General features: G+C 29.9%; 1 protein-coding gene across 1 annotated transcript; it reads left to right on the top strand.

Annotated features, from left to right (window-relative positions):
* Positions 1-936: 936 nt before the first annotated feature.
* Positions 937-3,359, top strand: LOC140872537 (transcription factor HHO2-like). The gene is made up of 5 exons (XM_073275403.1): positions 937-1,300; positions 1,388-1,689; positions 1,795-2,089; positions 2,187-2,263; positions 2,808-3,359. The coding sequence occupies exons 1-5, from the start codon at positions 1,198-1,200 to the stop codon at positions 3,174-3,176; spliced, it is 1,146 nt and encodes a 381-aa protein (XP_073131504.1). The 5' UTR covers positions 937-1,197; the 3' UTR covers positions 3,177-3,359.
* The last annotated feature ends 9,233 nt before the right edge of the window (positions 3,360-12,592 follow it).

Here is a 12,592-nt window from a genome sequence, read left to right as displayed (position 1 = left end):
TTTAAAAAAAATTTCCTTCTTTTAATTTTTAATTAACATATAATATTCCACATTTTTTTTTGTTTTTCCTTTTAAAAAAAATTTCCTTCTTTTAATTTTTAATTAACATATAATATTCCACATTTTTTTTGCAAAATATATAATAAAAGTTTCATATTTCATATTATATTATCTATTTTTTTTATCACTTGATCACTTCACGCTTATCGTTAAATACATTAATTTTGTTTCAACTCTATTTTTTCTTATATTAAATAAATTTAAAATTGAAATTATTTCAAAATATATAAGACGGATAAAGTATTATATACTATAACTGATGTAATAGTTAAATAAAAGAATTTAATGTATGGTCTTGGGTCCATAAGAAATTATGGTAATAAACAATTTTTTTTTACCTGAGTAGATTGACATGCTCATTGATAACTAACAACTAACAAGCTTTAATTTGCTATATTCATTATGGAATTAAATTGTGGTATTCAAAATACGTATATTTATAGTTTTCACAAGAAAAAAAACGTATATTTATATTTAATTTTTTTTTCCGAACAAAAGGCAATATAACCCCATAATATGTAGATGGACACGGCACCAATTTCTTTTTTCCCAAAATCAAACCAAACATATGCTTCTCTTTTCCAAAGCATTCGCACAAAATATTTCCAAAAAAAAAAAACTCAAATTAAATTATTTTTTTTAAAAAAGACTCCATTTAAAGCAAATCTCCTTACAATAATCAATCAGATTTCATGCGTTATTATTTAATTTTGATTCTGATTAAAAAAATGTCAACAAAAAAAAAAGTAAATAAAGCATGCCACAATTCAAATTTTCACACATATGAATAATGAAAATTGAACTATCACGCTACGCTACATTCTTGCATAACTAGCTGTACCCACAGAGGCGGTGGATATATATAAAATTTTCTTGCAAACCAAGATTATTCCTTTTCTTGATTCCACTCTAGATCCCTTTATTCATTCGGATCTCTCTATGCTCTAACAGATAAAAAGGAAAAATGAATTAAAAAACACAGCAAGTCCTTATCTTCATTCTTCCCCCATATAATCTCTCCTCGTCTTGTTCCAAATTCTTTAACCCATTTCTTCTTGTAATGATTTCACTTAGCCAAACACAGTGAAAAGAAAAGAATTTAAGAAATTAATCAAAGTGGTATTTTTTTCAGAGAAAATGCAGAGATTTCAAGGTTATATACAAGCTTTGGAGGAAGAGCGTGACAAGATTCAAGTTTTCCGACGTGAACTCCCTCTCTGTTTCGAGCTTGTTACACAAGGTTATATATCAGACTGTTTATGATTTTTAAACAATTTTGTAAATTAGTCTCTGAGATTTATTTATTTTTGTATTGGTACTTTTGCAGCGATTGAGTCATGCAAACATCAGTTATCCGGGACGACTACTGAGTGTAATTTACGTGGGCAATCTGAATGTTCTGAGCAGACATCGTGTCCGGTTTTTGAAGAGTTTATTCCGTTAAAGAGAGCCTCTAATTCCCATTCTGATGGTGAAGAAGAAGATGAAGAATCCCACAAGCCAAATAAAGATTCAGTCGATATCAGTGATATAGATGGGAAAATTGGGAATGAGAAGAATTCCAAGAAATCAGACTGGCTTAGATCTGCTCAGCTCTGGAATCAGACCACAGATTCATCTTCTAAAGAGGTTATTTTCCAGAAGAATGTTTTTGTATCTTTTTTTTTATTTTTATTTCAGCCGATGAGATTTTGCTAATTTTGATTTTTTTATTTTCTATTTGTTTGAGTTTAGGATTCACCAAGAAAGGTGGTAGTTACGGAGGTGACGAGAGGTGGTGCATTTCAACCATTCAAGAAGGAGAAAAGTTTAGGCACTAGTGGAACTTCAGCTGCTCCTCCTACGCAAGTACTGCCAAAGAATAAGTCACCGCCACCGCCGTCCACCAGTTCCACGGCGGACACCGGCGGCAGAGATAATAAGAAGGAAGACAAAGAAGGGGAGTCTCTAAGAAAAGCAAGGAGGTGTTGGTCGCCGGATTTACACCGAAGATTTGTGCAAGCCCTTCATCAACTTGGTGGTTCTCATGGTATATATAAATATTGTGCTATAAAATCAGATTTAAGTATATATTGTTGATCCACGATTGTCTGATAAATAATGTTGATGTTGATTGGATGTTGCAGTTGCTACACCTAAACAGATCAGGGAGTTGATGAAGGTCGACGGACTCACAAACGATGAAGTTAAAAGTCATTTGCAGGTTCGTGAACTCGTACTTTTTCCCTATTAAAGTCGAGCATTTGCGAATCTTTTCAATTCATATCCTGTTTAAGATTTTCCTATTAGCTCTATGATATTTCATGAAAATGCAAATTTCTTGATGTCTCTGGACTAAGGGATTCGGTGGAAAGTTTATTTTTGTTACTTTGGATTAAATGGGACAATGAGAATAGCATCTTGGATTGTTATTAAATGGTTTAGGTGAAGAATCTCATGGCAGAAACTTTCATTTGAAGCAAGGACTTTTGTGGTCGTAATGTGAATAAGAATAATGCGAATTTGGGATCACCCATGTCAAATTCTTTAGATTTTGTCTTGAGAATGAAGATTGTCTTGCCTTTAATTTATTCCAGACTTTTAGGTCATATTCTAACCATGCTTTCTGGAAAAATTCCCCTCCTTGGCATGTTCATAGAAAGATCAAGTCAATCCCTTACTTTTTTATTTTTTTTAATACGATAATTTTGTGGCATTTACTTGGAATTTACCCCATTCTGAATGACTTTCTTTCGATCATTTTTCAGAAGTATCGATTGCACACGAGATCAAGACCAAGCCCTTCGGTTCAAAACAACAATATTAACTCGCAACAAACACCTCAAGTCGTTGTAGTGGGAGGAATATGGGTGCCGGTATCGGAATATGCCACCATGGCTACAACCACCACATCCGGGGATGCCTCTGGGGTTGCGGCTCCATCCGGCAGAATATATGCCCCGATTGCTTCCGTGCCACAACCCTTTCGAGAAGCACCGGCATCGGCATACCCACAACAAAGGCAATTACACTCTGATGATGGAGGTAGCCTTAGTGGTGAAGGTGGGGTTGATGGATCCCATTCCCCGGCCACGTCATCCTCCACGCATACGACCACAGCCTCACCGTCTTACTGATTCTTGTGAAAATGTAGAAACATTTGTAATGACAATGCGGTCAATATAATCTTTTTGTTTAATTAAGCATAGAGTTAACGTTGCAATTTTAAAGGCTGATTTTTTTTTTCCGTTCGTTTTATTGCATTACTGTGACTTGTTGTTTGTTTTGTATCTGATGATTTTGGAGGCTTGTTTATGATAGTGACAGTCAAATTGATTAAACATAGATGGTGCTTCAGCTTCCCTGTGTGCTGGATACATTTATTATTATGATTAAAAATGATAGTTGATTAAAGAAACTAACGGCGGCCTCAGAATATTACAAGTTACAACTCCTATCCTCCTAAGAAAAACTGAAAAATGTTATATTGCACTGCGTCCTGTTCACAAACACGTATGTACAAGGTGGTTGATATGTTAATTGTGTCTCATATCGATTGGGTAAATATCATGATAGTTAATATATGGTTTTGAACAACCCTCCCCTCAAAAGCTAGCTTTTGGGTTGAGTTAAGTTCAAGTCTAATTCTTAACATGGTATCAGAACCCAAACCCAAAGTTATATGTTGGACTGTCCATAATTGAGGTAGACTCGTCCTATAGTTGGGTTACCCGTTAATGTCTCTACGCTTTAGTCGTTTCATTCCTGAACGTGAGATGAGTGTGTTGGTGTGTTAGTTGTGTCTCACATTTATTGGGTAAATATTCTCGGAGTTCAATATATAAACAAACAAAAACCTCTCCCTTGATCTAGAGATAGGTCAAAATTCAATTCTTAACAAGGATATATCCGTGTACCGAGTCCGATGGAATATCTTGAACCCTAAAATCATCTCGATGGATCAACATCTAATGAACCTAGACACACTGAACATCTAAGACATTTTATAATATTTTGATTTCAGACAAAAAGTTCGGCAAATGACGAGGCAAGATTCACGTTATTAGTTCCACAAAAATATAGCATAATAAATTGGATGCTGTGGTTGATTTATTCCAACTTGTGGAATCAACTTTATATTCCTGCAAAAGAAGTTTCTTGTCAAAATACCATATGAGGATGGGGCCACGGGAATTAACCATTCTTTACTATTCTAGATATCCCCGCGTATTCAATATTCGTGCCCCTTGAACGAATCAAAAGTCTTCCTACAAAATATTTTATGTGAACAATTGAAGCATATGCTGATCAAAATGATAAACAAATACCATAATGTTATATATATCTATATATTAATAGATTTGTGTTAATTATAATTTGTGACAAAATATATGGAATCTACACTAAACTCTAATAGATTAAGATCTCGTTTGGATACAAAAATTATTGGCTTAAAAAATCACTTAAATACGTCCAATTTTTTAAAATATTTTTATTAAAAAAAAAAGCAGAAGAAGTTTTAGTGTTTGGATTACTGTTAAAAAGGTGATTTTTTAAATTACATAAGCAGAAACCAAAAAACCAAAAATTTTTGCTTTTAAAAAAGCATTTTTTTTGACTTAAATAAGTGCTTTTTAAAAAACGACTATTGTAATCAAACACATAACTTTTTAAGAAAAACACTTTTTTTTAATTAAAAAAGTGTCTTTTCTAAACTATCTACTGTTCTCAAACGGGTTCTAAATATAAAAGTTGCTCTTCATATGTTATGCATTGGTATTATGATATGTTCACAAATTGATCAAAACGCATGTAATCCAAAAATTATATATAATTATATTCATTCAAAAAAAATTATAATTATATTATTCAAAAAATTATAATTATAAAATTGTTATAAAATACCAAAATTTTAAATTTTAAAAAGAACAAAAAATATGGAACATGAATAATTATTTTATATTACAGAAAATATCTTATAAATATCCATCCTTAAAATTCTCTATTTTGATATAATCTATCCATTTTACTAAAACTTTGGTGAAATTATTTCACGGGTTAATTTTATAAGACAAATTTATTATTCGATTCAAACCATTAAAAAAATATTATATTTACATAGAATCTCAGTGACACGGTCTCCCGGATAAATTTTGTGAGACGAATCTTCTAATTGAGTCACTCATTGTAATGTACTACTTTTGATGCTAAAAGTATTACATTTTATTGTTAATATGAATGGGTTGACACATCTCATGGATAAAGATCCTTGAGACCATCTCATTACATTTATACTAAAAATATTATTTTTAACTTTATATATGAATCGGATCGACCCGTCTCATGAAGAAATATTAATGATACCATCTCACATAAAATATACTCTATTGTTTTATAAAAAAATTATTCAATATCAGAAAAATATTTTTATTAAAAAAAACTAGTATACGATCATTTAAGTTTTTTTGAAAATCAGCGTCATTGACAAAATTATCTTATTCAAATATATTGAATTTATCATTCTTATATTATTCATTCATCATCGTCCAATGAACTAAACTCTATCTCAGTGTATATAGTATATGAGTTGTGTAGAGTAATCATCTTGGTGTCATATGATTTGGTCATAAAATGACCACACCACTCGTTATCCAAAAAAAAATAAACACCATAATTTATTAATTTTTAAAAATAATTTTCTTATCAATGACGAGAAAACCTTATAAAGATCATCGTCAAAAAATTTTATTTTAATACGATCTCTATACCTTTTTTAAAAAAAACACTTGAATACCAAAAACTAGAATATTACTCAAAAATAATTTTTACAAATAATGTGTATAGAATTAATATTAGGGAAAAATTGTATCAGCACCTTGTAAAAATTCAAAAAAGCGAAAAATCCCAATGTAAAATTAATTGTATTTAGAAACCTGAGTTTATAAAATATTAGACATACAATTTCTTAGAAATAGATGACTTTTTTTTGGACGCATAGTTAAATGTGTTTGATTTGATTTTTTATTTTATTTTTGGGGTTAAAAAAAGATGTATTAACTTTTTAATATTTTTGAACTTTTTCACATGATCTGAATCAATTCACTCGAATTATTACCATGTCATGACAATTGATTCAAATATCACTTGTTTAATTAATATAATTTTAAATTTAGATAAGAAGTGACCTCAATCCGTTACGTCAAAATGTAGGTTAACTTGTAGTACTCTATCAAAGTTTAATTAGGTTTCGAATTTGTGCTGCATTTTCATCACAACTCACTCAATATTTTGTCAACGTGAGAATGTGACACCACCACTTATCGAGCCCAGAAGTGGACTGCATTGGTTCAATATGACGTGAATAATTATTATAAATCCCTTTCCTTTTCTTTTGTTTTTTCAACGTTTTCAACCATATCATATTTCGTTAGAGAACTAATATAACTCTGGAAAAATTACTTAAATATTGGCGTGTCGAGTGAAATATAACTAAATATCAACAAAAAAAAACAAAAAAACAAAGTTACAGATCTAACTCTTTAACTTTGATACGTTCGACGAAGAAAATTGGAAACAAAACAATTTAAGTGACTGAATTGACAATTTTTCCTTATTTATATTTTTATATTCCCTCGTATACTCCCTCCAAATATGTTTACACAAACATTATCATTACTATTCTTAAAATTAAATTATTCTCAAAAAATTGTAAAAACATACTAATTTAATTTCTGATTTCATTTGTAATATTGACAACGGCAAGTCGACGACCTCCGATCCTTAATTAAGGACAACGAAGAGTCGATTAAACAGGTGATCATATTCGTTTGGCTAATGGTCAGAAGTTTAGAAGTTTGATTCTTTCTAACACTTTTGTATGAGTATACCATGTAAGACTTGTCTAGTATGGTTACCTTACTAACATGGTTTGTAAACTATTACATTAGCTCGAAAATTTATCCTGCACACACCAAATGTTATGAGAAAAAGGGCAGATGTCAGAAGTTCGATTCTTCCTACCAACACCTTCTTGGACTAGTTTGTCACACAAGACTTGCCTTGTCTAGTGTGGTTTACCTGACTAACGTAGTTTGCAGGCTATTTCGTTAGTTCAGAGGTTTACCCAGTGCGCACCGAAGGGAGCGGCTGCGGGTTTCCACGTCACAAAAAAAAAAGGACAGCAAACCTGCCCACAGGGGCGTAGGCGAGTTGGTAATGCTTTAGGTGACGTGGAAAGAGATTCCCCAGTATTACGGGTTCGATCCTCGTGTGGTGCATATTCTTTGCTGAAATATTGTGGGGTATGCTCTGGGGATTGATCATGTTGCTCCTTCCTTCAGGTCTCTACCACTCGTGCACATCACCCAATATATTTAACCTCCGCATGAGCCAATGAACCTCTTACTAACGTGAAATGAGGTCCCCTTCAAGTTCAGCCCTTTTTAAAAATGACATCAAACCCGATTACGATTCCATTGTTTGGTATTTTGATTCCAACAAAAGTAAAAAGACAAACTTTGTTTCATTGCCTGAGTGGGCAATAACTGGTCCATTGTTTTCTAAACCGTCCTTTGGGAATCAGTGACCCTCACTGTCGAATATTCTCGTCGCATTGGAGGCATATTCATCTGTCATTATATTAGGATTAGTTAACGGAATAATTATTAATGAATTAATTGTATTTAAAGTGATATTAGTAAGTGGTGATTTGATTGGTCAAGTATATTCTTTCATTGTTTACATTATCTCTTGTAAGAATCTTGCCTTGTCTAAGATACCATTAGCCCTCTAATTTATTTCAAAGATGGGTACTGGATGCTCGTGTCAACCCACCATGTTCTTATTGGCTAAGAGACAAATATTAGATTTATCTAATGTAATTATTAATTAAGAGAGTGTTTGGAATAAATTATGTTTTTGTAAAAACGATTATATTTATATTTATGAAGAAGTAAAAAAATTTATAAATAAATAGTGTTTGAAAAAACAAATTATACTATTGTAAAAGCGATTATATTACATAATTTATGCCGAGGTTTGTAGTTATTAGAAAGCCTTCAAAACTACACACACTTTAAATTTCAAATATCATTCAAGGTTGCTGAAAATATTAATTGCCGGAGGTAACATTCGATCTCCTCGTGCATTTGTTTATTATGTTTAATCAATTGGGTGTAGCTAGAAACATGATTTGTTAAACAATTATAATATCTTAGAAAATAGACCCATATTAATTTTTAATATACCCTTCTGATAATACTTATACGTTTTGAATAAATTGCGAGTTCCACAAGTCTAGGTGTAGTTAACTCATTTTTCAAATCACAATATATATATAAATTAATTAGAGCTATAATAGTCCGCACTTGCTGCTTTATTAAAAAAAAAAAAAAGGATGTAGTTTCTGGAAATCGTATTAAACAATACACAAAATTATAGAATAAAGCGCAATCTATAGTATTTGAGTTGGAATTTAATGTCTTGCAACTCGACTCGATTCCTCAATATCCCTAGTTGATACTTGATACTCCATGTTTCATGTTACAAGTTGTATATGCATTATTGCATATAATATAAACTTTGAAGATGCCCATGAAGTCAAATTGAGACAAATAAAAGAGTTGTGCATCGAAGCTCGAGGGGTGGGTGTGGTTGTCCGGTGGGTACAAATTTAAACTCGACCCTTCGATTGAAGTTAAGCCAAATGTCTCTTGCACCCACCTAAAGTATATATATATTTTTGACAATACCTAAAGTATATATAATATTATCTCAGTTACCAGAAAACCTCTATTTCTAGCATGCCTTTAGGTCTTTTTTTTTGGATAAAAAATTAAAATAATTTTTAAATTTTTTTATCGTACTTATTTAATTTATTATGTTTCACCTAACTTCTATTAATGCTTATCTCCTCAAGTCAACAAATTTAAATGTGTACGGCCCTCACCAAGTGATGCGCATATCTTTTAATTGTATTCCATAAATTATTTCTAAATTTTTATTATATATTATTTATTATCCCATTTTTTATAATGTCAAAACGACAAAACCGAATACCATATTTTATTACGTATCTCCAAATAATATGTACGAGAAACATTCGGTGAATATAATTTAATTGAGTTTGTTTATGTTCTTGGTCGTATTATTCTTAATTATTAATTGGACTATATGTAAATATATCCAATGGAAACAAACCCAATTGGTTCCAAGTTCACGGCTATCGATCATAGGCTAATTAAATAAATTAAACATTAATTAAACAACATTTCCAATTATATGTGAAATATTTAAAATATGCTATTTCCTTTTCAAAATCCAGCTCTCTCTTTTGATTTTATTTTCCTTGCCAAAGGTATTGTACTTCGATTTGGAATCTAAGTAAGACAAACATATTCATATAATTGAATGGTTGATGGAATTTTATTGGTTTTTTTTTTTTTGAAATTTTATTGGGTTTTAGACATTGTCTCAAAAAAAAAATGTTTGTCTTTATGTAAAAATTTATCGTGTTAGATCATAAACCGTATGTAGATATGTTTATTAAAAAAACAAGAGTATATATTTCACGAGACTTCAATCGATGGAAGAGCTAATTGTATATCCATTTAATGAGTATTTTTATAAGTTTCTACGACCTGTACAGATATGATATACATTTTGACTTTAAAACATTCACGCATTCCTATAAGAAAAATTCTCAACATTGATGTAGTTGAATTCGTATATATGCATGCCAATTCCAATCCAATGTCCCTACAATATTCAACAAAGGGAGCAGTCTATCATTCATGTGGTCTCTTGGATGATCGGGTCGTTGATGTTGGCAGATCGGACATTACTCGTTTGCCAGCATAAACTGAGCGCAAACAAAGATAGTGCTCAAGAACATCTTGATATTCGTGAATGAGTTTTTGCCCTTTGATTTCTTGTATAGACAAAATCTTTATTTTATTTTATTTATTTATTTATTTATTTATTTTTTAAAGGACAAAATCTTTTAAAAAGTCAGTAAGTAGGCTCGTGGGACAAAAAATGGAAAGTGTATTTTATCCCCATGTGTATTGTACTTTTAAAATGCGTAAAATGTATTTTGGTACACGAGCGATTGGTAAAATGTCATATTGGTACACGAACTATTAAAAATAACTTAATTGATACATGATCCCAATAAAATGTCAATTTTACCCTTAATATGAATTAATATTCTATTGATTAATTTTAAAATATCATATTTATTAAAAATTAATATATATATATATATATATATATATATATATATATATATATATATATAAACAATTGTCAAGTCAAATTATACAACAAATATTGTAGTATATTGTTATGAAAAAAAATATAAATCACCGGAGTCTGTTGATCTTGTGTTTAAATGATTGAAACAAACATATTCACCATTTAACTTTTCAATATTTGATACAAAAATTTTCAACATTAAAGATTAGATCATGAAAAAACAAATCTCAAAAAAAAATTTCACTCATTGTCTCAATTTACGTATTTCTAATAACCCAAAATTTTTCCATTTGATTTAATAATTTATAAATTTATAGTTTTTTTGAACATTAAATTTATACTTTTACTCGCACTTGAATTAAATATTAATAAATATATATATATATATATATATATTAATTTTTAATAAATATGATATTTTAAAATTAATCAATATAATATTAATTCATATTAAGGGTAAAATTGACATTTTATTTGGATCATGTACCAAATAAGCCATTTTTAATCGTTCGTGTACCAATATATGACATTTTACTAATAGTTCATATACCAAAATACATTTTACTCCTTTTAAAAATACCAAAGTCTTCCTATAAATTTAAACTTGATAAGATAGTGAAAATCCAAAATTTCATCACTGCCATGATCTAAGCGCATACGTGTAACGAATGACATTTAAGGATTATTAACATATTATTTATCGGCCATTTTTTAAAACATTAGAATAAGATTTGACATATTCCATCAACAATTACAACTTACAAGTATTCCAGTGGACAAATCAATTTAAATAAGAATCAAACTTTTAATCTGGTAAATTTGAATGTGATTATAACCTTATATTATACTTCACACGCACGCACACTAGTGCATTGAGACATGCGCATAAGGGTGTATACATCGAAATTTCTTAATAATAGATTTAGATCCAAATACTTTATGTAATTCTTGATACATTCACCGAAATTCACCGCTCATTAGGTGCTTTATTATCTTAAATTTTGGTATCAATTTTTTTAAGCATTGATTTATTTGTTTATTGTGTTTTTTATTTGGGTTTTTATTAGGGCTGTCATAACGTACAAAAATACCGAATTATAGTATTATATTGATATCGTACCAATTTTTTTTCGATATACATACATGTTTTGGTATATCGAATTTTTTCGGTATCTATAAAGTATCAATATGGATTTTTTCCATACAAAAATTTCGAAATTTTGGTATCAATACCGATATGAATTTTTTTATACCGATATTTTTGTTACGGTATACCAAAAAACCAACCATAGTTTTTATTGCTATTTGTTGGTGGAGCACTGGAGCTTGATGTCGGAGAAAATTGGGTTTTTGTGATTTCATTTTGATTTACTCGTTTTTGTTGCTATTTTTATCGCTTATTGTGCCATTTCTATTAAGCTATTCTATCCATCACAAATATATCAATAGACAAGTGTGTGTTTTTACACATATTAAAAGAGTGTTTGAGAAAGTAAATTTTAAAAATAAATTTCTCATTTTATCCTTATTTAATGAAGATTTTAATGAAAATTTTAAATTTGTCAAAAAAAAATAAGATTTTAATAGAATAAAATAATTATACAAATCATCAATGATATTAATTTAATATGGATACATTGGTAAAATAATAGGAGATATAACATTAAATATAAAAATTAATTATATATTTGGGACGAATGAAAAAGAAAACGTAGCTTAAATGTGTGGAACATAAGGATTATAATAATTGAATGTTCATGTTTTCTTCTTCTTGTTTTGGGACATTTATAACAAGTTTGTCTCTATAATAAGTGATTGTTTGAGAGCTTGATCTGTTTATCTTTCTGCGAAAAATTGGAATGCTTTTTACTAGGAAATATCTGTCGGGACATGGATAAGCGGAAAAAATTGAAGAATTTATCGAGTCTCGAATTGAGGCAATCGCATATTTGTTGTTGTTTGCACATAAAAATTGACGAATTTTGTGTGAATTGCAGGCGTGTCAGGCACGCGAGTGTCGAAATGAAATAAAAATGAACAATATAACATAAATTCTAAAATCAAGCGAATGTGAGCTCCGATTTCATCGTCGGTCTCAATTCCATCGGTTAAACGCCAAAGAACATAAGAAATTGTGAAGAAAAATTCATATTAGTCATAGAAACTCTAACTATGCTACTGAAAAATTCAAAATGACATAGGTTTGCCATAAAAACATAAATACATGGTGCTGGAATGTTCGAGGAACTCAGCAATATGAACTAAAATATACACTGTAAATTTATGAAAACATGAAACA

Source organism: Henckelia pumila, unplaced genomic scaffold (genome assembly GCF_033568475.1).
Source record: "Henckelia pumila isolate YLH828 unplaced genomic scaffold, ASM3356847v2 CTG_466, whole genome shotgun sequence".
Lineage (NCBI taxonomy): Eukaryota > Viridiplantae > Streptophyta > Magnoliopsida > Lamiales > Gesneriaceae > Henckelia > Henckelia pumila.
This window is presented reverse-complemented; position numbering and strand designations above follow the sequence as displayed.